General features: G+C 60.7%; 1 protein-coding gene across 3 annotated transcripts; it reads left to right on the plus strand.

Annotated features, from left to right (window-relative positions):
* The first annotated feature begins 1,538 nt into the window (after positions 1–1,538).
* Positions 1,539–9,878, plus strand: LOC126036017 (uncharacterized). 3 transcript variants are annotated; one of them, XM_049795248.1, is made up of 11 exons: positions 1,539–1,732; positions 3,251–3,493; positions 4,886–5,176; positions 5,577–5,674; positions 7,017–7,209; positions 7,440–7,551; positions 7,667–7,913; positions 8,178–8,225; positions 8,510–8,607; positions 8,687–8,733; positions 9,311–9,878. In XM_049795248.1, exons 1-10 carry the CDS (start codon positions 1,621–1,623, stop codon positions 8,727–8,729), a joined length of 1,485 nt encoding a protein of 494 aa, XP_049651205.1. In that variant the 5' UTR covers positions 1,539–1,620; the 3' UTR covers positions 8,730–8,733; positions 9,311–9,878. The 3 variants fall into 3 exon arrangements, 1 of the variants encoding a protein (XP_049651205.1); XR_007505080.1 differs by adding an exon at positions 2,302–2,611 and having other exon boundaries at positions 1,648–1,732; positions 8,178–8,607; XR_007505079.1 differs by having other exon boundaries at positions 8,178–8,607.
* Positions 9,879–9,898: the final 20 nt, after the last annotated feature.

Consider the following 9,898-nt stretch of genomic DNA (forward strand, 5'->3'; position numbering starts at 1 on the left):
TCTCCTGCACTGGGGGATGCTGGTGCCCAGTGCAGCCTGGAGATTGAAGGGCAGCCCGAAGGATCTCCTTGGTGAGGAGGATACTGCTGGAAGATGGGGCAATCAGCCGCTTTCTTCTCCAGCCTTTTTTTTTCAGCCTAGGATGAGCTGCATGTGCCGGTGAAGACACGTTTTGGCAGTCCTTCATATGAGCTGTCTGACCACCACTGCGGCACTGCAGCTGGCCCCTGGGACCAAAGCATCTCCTTCCCATGGAGCTTTGTGGTGTGACCTGCGTGCCTGACGGAGCTGCTCTTGATGGGTGTTGAGCAGAGAGGGGAAGAGGGAGCTTGACCCTGTGTAGCTGCTGCTGGTTGAGAAAGGGGAAAGCGCAGGGTTGGGATATGGGGAAACGGAGGGTTGGTTTGTGCTCCTGCCCCCTCCTGGGTTGCCCCGCTCCCCACTCTGTATCCCCATACCCAGTCAGTCCCTGGGCTGTCAGCCTCATGACTCTGCCCCTGCTCTGTCTGACAACCTGATGGTTTGGAGGGGGCTGCTAGCCCCCCCCCCTCCTCCTGCCTGGTCCCCTCGTTGCCCTTGTGGGGCCATGTTCCCTGTGGGGTGCTGAGCTCACTGCACATGGTTTGGGGAGGCCATGGACAGGGTTGCTGTGGCTGACAACCTCCCCAGGCCTTCAGGGCTGTGCTGGGCAGCTCTGACGTGTGTTTGGATGGGTTGTGTGTTGGGAACCAGTCAGTGGTGGTGCTCCCCGCGTTCGTTCTGGGCAGGAGCATGTCCTGTGCATGTGCCGCGGGCGAAGCTGAGGGATGAACCTGGTCTTTGCTCCTCTGCAGCCCCTGTGCCTAATCACCCAGTTCTCTGGGATGTGAGACATCCCATGTGGGCCCATGGGAGGTTCTGGAGGAAGAGAAAAGCAGGAGCTGCTGCAGAGCAAGGGTGATGGTTTAGTAGCGCTGAGTGAGGGTTTCCTCAGGTACTCAGCTGGCACTGGAGGGCAGGGTGGTCTGCACCCTTGGGACAGAGGAGAGTGTTGCCAGGCGGTGGGGGAGGAGGAGGAGGCAGCTGGGGATGAAGGAGCAGGGAAGGATGAGCAGGTGTGGGTTGAGTGTGTCTTTCAGAAGGGCCAAGGACTGTTTCAGGACTTGAGGTACCCCTTGCAGCTCACTTCCCCATTCCTGCCCCTGCTTCCCTATGTGCTTTCTCAGAAGTCCTCCATCTCCTGTGATCACTGAGGGGAAGTGCAGTGACTCATCACAACTCTAAACCCCATGCAATGGCATTGGGAAGCACATGGATATTGCCTCAGAGATAGGAGCAGCACTTTGTGAATGCACTCGGGTAACTAGGAGGGTTTTGTGGGGAAACCCCAGGATCTTGACAGGGGTTCCTCTGTTGAATACCAGAGCCTGGATGCCCCTTGGGAAAAAAGGCAGCAAAAGGCAGCAGCACTGACACTGATGGGAGGGTCCCTCCCAGGAAGCCTCCTGTACCTCATAAGATTTCCACACGTGTCGGTTTCCTTCCTGTTGTTGCAAGTCTTGCAGTCAGTCACAGATGCCTGGGCTCAGAGGCAGCGAGTGGGGCTGAAGTTTCAGTCCTGCCTGGGGACTTCATGCTAGCATGGCCCTGCAGTTGCTGGCTCTGAGGTTTCTCCTGGTCCTTTTATCTCCGCTGCCAGCACAGGGCCAGGAAGAACCTGATCCCAAGGTCCAAGGAGTGCCCTGGAAAACAGGTAAGAAGCAGTTCTTTCTCTTCCCTGGAGAGATTTTGCTGCTCTTCCTTCTGCAAGTTTGATGTGCATCTTTACTGCCGGCAGCCCTGGGCTGGAACCCAGGTGGACCCCTGAGGGCTGTGTCAGCTGGGGCATCTGCTGTCTCCAGGAGATCCCTGGGGGCAGGAGCCACAGTGGGGTTTGGGTGTACTGGGGGTGCTGTGGGACGGACGGGATTGGGCTGTGCAGTCGGGGATGGGTCCATGTCCTGCACCGAGCCAGTTGCCAGTCGTTTCCTGGAGGCTGTGGGCATGAATCAGGCATGAATTCATGCATAGTGTGTCAGGCGGAAGGGTCTTCAGGGAGCAGGGATACCACTTTCTGTACACACTCTATCCCCAGATGTGCCTGAGGGACACTGTGCGTGCTGAGAGCAGAGCAAAAGGGAACTTGCTGCCGCTTTGCTGGCTGGATGGGCCTGGGCATGGGGAGTGGCTGTGTGGCTGGGCATGGAGTAGGTCGTAGCTGTGTGTCAGCAGGACACAGATGTTGGTTGCTGTGCTCAGCTGGGCATCTCTTGCTTTCTGCAGTCGGGGTTGTCTGAGAGCAAAGCCTGACCATGACTTGTTCACCGGAATGTCTGTACTTCTTCGTGGCTGTTCAGAAGATGGTCTGAACCTTGTGAGACCCCTTCTATGCCCCTTTGGGAGAAGGAAGATTGTATTTTAAGCACTCCAAGGACTTCCAGAGCCCCTTGCAGAGGCTGGAACAGGGAAGTGCTCCTTCCCAGGTGCCAGCATCTTTGCCTGTAAGAATCATTGCCACAAAGCCTCCCCCCACAGCACTCAGCAAACTGCTGGGGCAGGCCGTACCTGCTCAGCCTGGAGGATGGTGAATGCGGTGAGGAGGGGATGTGGATGATGGAGCAGGGCTTGTGGCAGGGAAAAAGGGCAGGGGCTGTGGTAAAGCAGAGGGTGTGAATGGAGAAGGCATTGCTCATCCCCGTGTTCCACTGCACGGTGGCATGGAGCAGTAGGAGAGTAGTTGAGGGACTGACTGAGCCAGCATAGGGAGCCCTGAAGTGTAACAGGGGCATCTCTGATCCCTGTGGGAAGGATGAGCCATGGCTGGAGAGATGTGCATCCCAGCAGGGCTGGTGGTGCCATGGCCCATCAAGGGCAGCCTGAGCTGGGGTGGGTGACATGTCTGAATGAGTGGCTGGAGGGGGTCTCCTAGTGCAGGGGTGATTGTCCTGGGAAGCTCCCTGCTGTGGGCTGTGGAAGAGAGAATATAGTGTCCCTGGACACAAGGGGGAACGGGGGAGGTTCCTGGATGAGCGATCATTCACGCTTCTGGTACGCAAGGAGAGCTCTCTCCCAAGAAGCCTTGCCTGTGCGTCATATCCTGGCAGATGGACATGTCATTTTCCCTCTCCCTTCAGGGGCTGGATGGATTGCTGGGGATTTCTCTCCCACTGCCCACACATGCCCCACCTCATCACCTCCCACCCCAACTAACACCCACTTTCACCTCTGCCAGAAATGTGCCAAAGACCCCGGTGGGACTCAAGACTCCGGCTGGCACCAGACCAGGAGAATTACAAGAAGAATGAAGAAGTGATGTTGAGTTGCATTGATGGTTTCCAGGTGTCCTTCACCCATGTCAAATGTTCAAGTGAAGTCCAGTCCATCAGTCATGGGAAACCTGTATACCGAGAAGTTTGGCTTGGAAAGAACAGCAGAGGTGGCTGGATTCGCATTCGGTCCAGTGTGGAGTGCATCGGTAAGGGAGGCATCAGGAGCTCTCCTGGCTGCCCTGCTCTGGCCTTCCTGAGCAGGGGAAGGCAGGCTGTGCATGCACAGGTTTCAGGCTCTCTGCCTGCCTGGGGAAATGGTAGGTGCTGCTGAAGGCCGTGTCGAGGCAGCCCCTGAGCCTGCCCTGGGTCTAGCCTACGGTTCACCAGTGGGTGGGAGGTTCTTGCTGGACATGCGGGTCATAAGGGTGTCTCTGAGGGCTTCTGGCAAGAGCATGTGCATGAAGGAGAGAAGCATGGGAGAGCTATGTGTGGTGGAATTTGTGGTCTGCATGACATCACAGTTGGGGCAGGGGGATCAGGGGGCTCTGCTGCCTGTGTCCTCTCAAACCAGGCAGCTGTGAGTACCACAGCTTGCTCCCTGTAGGCTGGTGCCCTCCAGGCTTTGTGTCACGGTGGGCACAGGCTTGGCACCATCTTCTCACAGCTTGGGGCATGGAGGTCTGCTCCAAGGGAGAACAGGGCAATAGTGGGCTGATTTGGGAACCCGGTGAGAAGCCCCTGAAGTTTTGAAAGTCCTCTGCTGCTCCCCAGCTCACTGAGTGCCATGAGACCAGGGCCACAGCAAAAGGACTTGGGGCTGGTTCCCCACAGGCAGCTGGGAGCATGGGTAGTGTGGGGAAGTCCGTGTGAGGGGAAAGGGATGCTTCTTCTGTGACCCACCTTGAGGGACAGTTCCGTGCATGGCCCAAGCTTTCAGGGTATCCCGCCTGGTGCCCTTAGCTGCTTTGCTGACTTCTGGCAGGTTCCTAAGGCATGAAATAGCCCTGGCTTCTTAGATGATGCCACAAGGCACCAGCATCAAACGCTGGTACAGCAGTCACTGTGCAAGCTTTGTGCACAGTATGAGCCCCTTGTGGGTGCCCTAGTCCCTCAAGCTCCTGCTCCTCACCTTTCCAGGGAGGCTTGGGGGAAGCAGCACAGGGCCCTTTTCCCCCTCATCCCTTTCCTGGGGATGTGGTGTAGGAGAGCTACTCCGTGTAGTGTCCTGGAGCTCTGTCTCTCACTATACTGTCAGGAAAAATGAGCCTTTCTCCTGGGGTTTATGCAGAGCATGAAAGGGCCAGGTCTTTCTAAGAGCTGCATCTATTGGACTGTAGAGATGCTGGGACCCACAGACACCTCAGTTTTGACTCAGTGGGGAAAACTGCAATGAGCAATAGTAGTCCACACATTCACCCACATTTGTTCATATCCAGACTCCTCCTGTTCCCCTACCAGAGAGCTGGAGTGACCAGTTTCAGCCTCTCGCTTTGCCTCCCACCCGGCTGGTGGGGAGCAGGGCTGTCGGACTGCAGCACCCTTGCAAGGCTGGGAGGGGAAGGGAAGGGGGTGACCCTCTTGCAATGTTTCCTTCACAGATGTCCTCCAGGTTGTCCCTGGGACCTTGGAGGTTTCCAGCACCAGCATCAAACTGAACTGGACCTGCAGGCTCCCTGATGCCTGCCAGCAGGTTCGGGCCAGGTGCCGGCTGGAAAAGAATTCCTCCCTTCCCTGTGAGGCTGAGGAGGTGAAGGGAGAGGAGACGCTCCATGGCCAGGAGGGAACATTTACCTGCCCCCCTCTGCAGCCCTTCACTGACTACAGTATCACTATGTACCTGCCCCCCAGCACAATCCTTTTCACATGGGTTGCCAGGACAGAGGAAACAGGTATGTGCACATGAGTATGGGAGAGAAGGGACAGTCCTGGGCTGTGTCACAGGTAGGGGAGGGGGATAAATGTCCCCTTTGCCCAGCAGCTCAGCTGGAGCATCCACTCCCTGCAGTGGTGGTCCTGGGATCAGGGCTGATGGGATCCTGTGGGGCGCTGGGGAAGGGGCTGTGCAGGGCCCTGGAGCAGAGCACGTCCCCTCCTCGCTCTCTCCCCCTCCTCACCACACCACTGCTGCTCCTGCTGCTGCTGAAGCACATGCGGCCTTTGTGGGGGATAAACCCTGCTTGGGGGTCCCTTGGCGGGCTGTCCCCTGGTCCAGAAGCTGCCTGCACCCTGCTCTGGGCTCAGGCCCTCCTCGCCGTGCCCGTGCGTGACCCCGTCCTCCTGTGGTTCCAGTGCCGGACAAACCGGAGAAGCTGCGGCTGGATCCCAGCACAGGGTCCCTCAGGTGGAAGGCGCTGCCCTCCTGCAAGGGGGAGATCATCGGATACCAGGTACCAGGGGACCGCAGGCTGCCCGTGGTCTCCCTCGCCTCGCCAGGCCCCCCTCTGCCTGGAGCTCTGTGCAGGCAGCCTGGGGGAGAGCGGGGAAGGGAAAGCTGTGATGGCCCCCAGTTCCCAGCCAGTCCAGCTGAGTGTCTGGCCGTGATGAGCATGAACGTTTTCTCGCTCACCCTCAACATTCCTCGTGCTGTGGAGTTGCCCGGAGCGGTGGTGGGTGCTCCCCGGCCTCTGGGCGTCCTCCCCGCGTCCGCTCAGCCTGGGGTTGGGCAGACTGGGGCTCGGTGTGCAGCACTTGTTGACATGTCTGCTGGGGTGGCCTCCCAGGATTTCCTCTGCCTCTTGCGTGCTTGTTTCTGGTTCCTGCCACAGAGAAGTCTGTAGTCTGAGTCATCCTCTGAAAACCCCTCTTCTTTCGGGAGAGTTGCACCGTTCCTCTGAGTTTTCCTTAATGCGTGGCTCAAAGGGCCTCGTCTGTCTCTGGGTTCGGGGCTCTTCCCAGAGTGCAGCCCTGCTTTCTAGCACTGAGGCGGGGTGAGACCCTTAGCAGTGTGCCCTGTGCCCTCTCTGAGGACAGACCTCTCCGTGGGGTGACAGGGACCCCGACATGCCTGTTCGTCGCGCCCCTCTCAGCTCTTTCCCGGAGCAAGGGGCAAAGAGGGGCCCTGACGGCATTGCTTGCGGGTCTGTCCCAGCTGCTTACCTGCCCCCAGACACCTCTGTTTGCGAAAAGAATCCTTCTCTTCTGCCTTCAGTCAGCTCCTTATTTGCATATTCCCAAGATGCCATTTCCGTAAAGACCCCGAGAGCAGTGAGGATGGCCCGGGGTCTCGTGGCCAATGCAGGTGATGCACGTGGGGAGCCTCCATCACTCTGGCCTCCCCTTTTCAGGCAGACAAAGCCTTCAGAGCCCAGCCTTGCGCGGGAGGGGAGAGCAGCTGAGGGCTCCTCTCGTGGGGGGTGTCACCACAGTGCCTGCGGTGTTGCAATACCGTAGCGGTGGCCTGGCCTCGGCCTCCTTACGCGCATATACGCCTCTCCAAAGAGCCAGGCTCCCTCTTGCCCTCAGCTCTTCGCAGAGGCTTGGTCCTCTGCTCACAGGGGCAGCTGCTCCGACGCCTTGAGCCTTGGCTCCAGATTCCCCCTCTCCTCCTCTCGCCTGCCTCGAGGTCCACGCGCGGGGCCAAGGTTGCCCCCCGGGAGCCTTCCCCAGCGGGAGCGGGCGCAGGGAAGGGTTGGCTCGCAGGGGGGCTTCGCTCCGTCTCGGCGTGCCGCGGGCAGGTTCCCGGAGGGCAGGCGGGAGCTGCCGCCCTCCAGCTCCGTCCCCCGTCCCCAGCTGAACGTGACGGCCAGGAGCGCGCAGGACGGCAGCTTTCTGGAGATGGAGCGGCTGCGGCTGAGCGGCTCCGTCACTGAGCACCCGCTGCCTGAGCACAGCCCCGGCAGCAGCTACGTGGTGGCGGTGCGGGGACTCACGGCAGCCGGAGCCGGGGCTGCGTCGCTGTGGGAGTTTCAGACCGACGGCTCGGGTAAGGCTCGCCGTGCCCCGGTCCCTCCGCCGAGGGCGGCCCGGCCGCGGCGTGCGCCCCGGCTGAGGCAGCTCTCCGGCCCCGGCCCTGCGGGCTCCCGGCCGGCGCCGAGGAGCCTGAGCACGGAGGAGCTGTGCCCCGCAGCCGGCGCTGCCTGCGGCCGCCCCCGCTCCCCGCACGGCCCCCGCAGGGCTGCCCCTGACGCTTCTCCCCCGGGTCTTCCCCGCCAGACGCCCCGCGCCCTCTCGACACCAGCTGCCGCGGCGTGCGGGACATCTCCCCGTCCCAAGGGACGGCCGTGCTTGCCCTCCACCCCGTCGCCCGTGCCCCTGCGGCGGCCAGGTGAGCGCGGCCTGCGGGCGGCCCCGAGGCGGGTTTCCCCACCGCAGCCGCCTCCGTCCCGCTCTCGCCGGCCCCGGCCCGTCTCCCCCGGCCCTCTCACCGCCCTGCCCCGCAGGGAGCACCAGCTCGTCGTGGTCGCGACGCGCAACGGCACGGCGGTGGAAGGCGCCTGCTCGGGGGACCCGCAGCCCTTCAACGCCAGCCAGCTGCCCAGCCCCTACGTGGCCGCCGTGCTCAACCTCAGCACCCCCGTGGACTTCGTGCTGGGCGATGGGACCCACGGGCAGGGCTACCACAACGCTGCCCTCCGGCCGGGCTGGGACTACACAGCCCTCCTGCGCCTCGTCCGCCGCTCGCAGCAGGTACCCGTCGCGGGTGGGTCCTGCTCTCCGGGGACGCCGAGCCCCTCGGCAGGGTCTGGGCCGGCCGGCGGCGGCGAGGAGCGGTGCCGCACGGGCTCCGCTCCCGGCCGCTGCGCCGAGAGCCCGGGCGCCTCGGCAGGACGCTGTCCCCGGGGTCCTCGGCCGCAGCCGGAGCCTGGGTGGCCGTGGGTGGGAGGCCTTTGCCCCCAGGGCAGGCGGCGGGGCAGGAGTGGCCTGAGCTCTCCCTCCCGCCTCTTCCAACAGGCAGACAGGTTCACCTGCGTCTGCTACAGCTTCTCTCTTGGTAAGTGGGCTCCTCGCTCCCTGGGCCCGAGCCTCTCTCCCCCATCTTCCCCTTTCCCAGCCCGGCCGCTTCCCATGGAGAGGAGCTGGCTGAGCACGGGAGCCGTGGGCTCTCGTGGGGGGCAGAGCAAACTTTTCGTTTCCCATACATCGGGTCATCCTCTATCTCGGAAGAAGCCTAAGCCAAGACACACATCTACACACTTACACACACCCTTTGCCATCTTTGGTGTCACTGCCAGAATATGGCCCAGGCTGTGGCACCCACTCCTGGCTGTTTGTTATTTGCAGAGCAGCCTCTGGGCTCATGGCATGGAACTGTGATTTGGGTGGTTGTGCTGTTGGCACTCTTCCTCGTATCTGCAGGGATCCTGTGGTTCGTGCTTTGCAGGTGAGTAGGAAGGGGACTTGTTCAGCAGGGCAATGGGCAATGTCAGTCTCTTGCTCAGGGCTCTCCTTTGCCTTTCCAGGAAAAGGAAGTCTTTGACCAGCAAAGCTAAGGAGGATAATTAAAAAGGTAGGAAAATGCAATTCTCTGGACCTCCATTGCAGAAAGGCCTGTAGGGCTGGGTGGCAACTGGGAGGAGAGCAGAGATCTCCCAGGAGAGCCTGACCCTCAGGAGAAATATCTGCTCATAGTCTTCACTGACATGTCTCCCCATTTGCCCCAGACCTCCGATATCCGGGACAGTGAGGATGGCTCTGCCTGCTAAGCTCCGTGCAGCAGCAGAGCATGGCTCCAGGCACTGCTCCCAGCCTGCAGCAGAGGCAGGCAAGAGCAAAACCAAGCATCCCAAAGGGTGGCTTATGGCTCAGCCCTTTGAGGGACCCATGGCTGTGTCATACCCCCCCCAGGGGAGAGATCTGCTGGGAGGTGTCTCAGGACTGCTGCTCTTGCCTGGGCACTGGTGGGCACCTCCGGGGACCTGTGGTTGGGCACAGTTGGGACAAAGGAGTCAGGCTGTGGCAGGCACTGCCCTGTGCTCCAGCCTGTCTCAGACACTCGTGTGTGCAGGCAGCTCTGGTGACCTGAGCTCCCCACGCAGCCAAGGGCACGCAGCAGCCTCTACCCTGGGTGCCCTTGGTCTCCACAGGTAAAGGTGGCCAGGCTGGAGATCAGTCACTCCAGCCCCTTCCCAGGACCACAGGAGACATTCAGAGCAGTGAGGGAGCAGAGAAGGTTGGGAGGATGACCCCAGCTCAGTGCTGATGGCTGCCAGGCCCCCTGGCTCACCTGTGACTGTGACCAGCACTGGTGGTCCCATCCAGTTCAGCAGAGCAAGAGGAAAACAGGAGGCCAAGGAGGGTTGTGAGTTCTTTCCTTCCTCACTCCCTTCACCTCCCAGCTTTCACTTACTGCTGTTTTAAGGCCTTTGAACGCAACTTTCTGTAGCTCTTTTTTTAGGCTTTGCTTTCATTTTTGCTTTCCTGGAAGCAGGAATTGTATGCCAGATTTCACAGTCCCTGACTCACATGGGCTCAGGCTGAACGATGGTCCATGCTCCTGCCATGTCCTGTGCTCCCAACCCCTCTCCCCGCTCTGTCTGCTGATATTCAGCCAAATCCAGGGCTCTGCTGGAGCTTGGCCTGACTGGGATGCCTTCATGACTGCCTGCTCTGTCTGGACAATCAATAAAGCCTTGTGGTTTGGAGGGGGCTGCAGCTCCTGCCTGGTCCCCTCA

This window comes from Accipiter gentilis, chromosome Z (genome assembly GCF_929443795.1).
Source record: "Accipiter gentilis chromosome Z, bAccGen1.1, whole genome shotgun sequence".
NCBI lineage: Eukaryota > Metazoa > Chordata > Aves > Accipitriformes > Accipitridae > Astur > Astur gentilis.

What these genes read in the sequence shown, in the direction of transcription:
- LOC126036017 (XM_049795248.1), top strand. Translation starts at nt 1,621, where the DNA reads ATGGCCCTGCAGTTGCTGGCTCTGAGGTTTCTCCTGGTCCTTTTATCT. An exon ending in GTTTCAGACCGACGGCTCGG is followed by an intron (nt 7,210 to 7,439) that starts GTAAGGCTCGCC and finishes CTTCCCCGCCAG; the next exon opens with ACGCCCCGCGCCCTCTCGAC. An exon ending in CGTGCCCCTGCGGCGGCCAG is followed by an intron (nt 7,552 to 7,666) that starts GTGAGCGCGGCC and finishes CCTGCCCCGCAG; the next exon opens with GGAGCACCAGCTCGTCGTGG.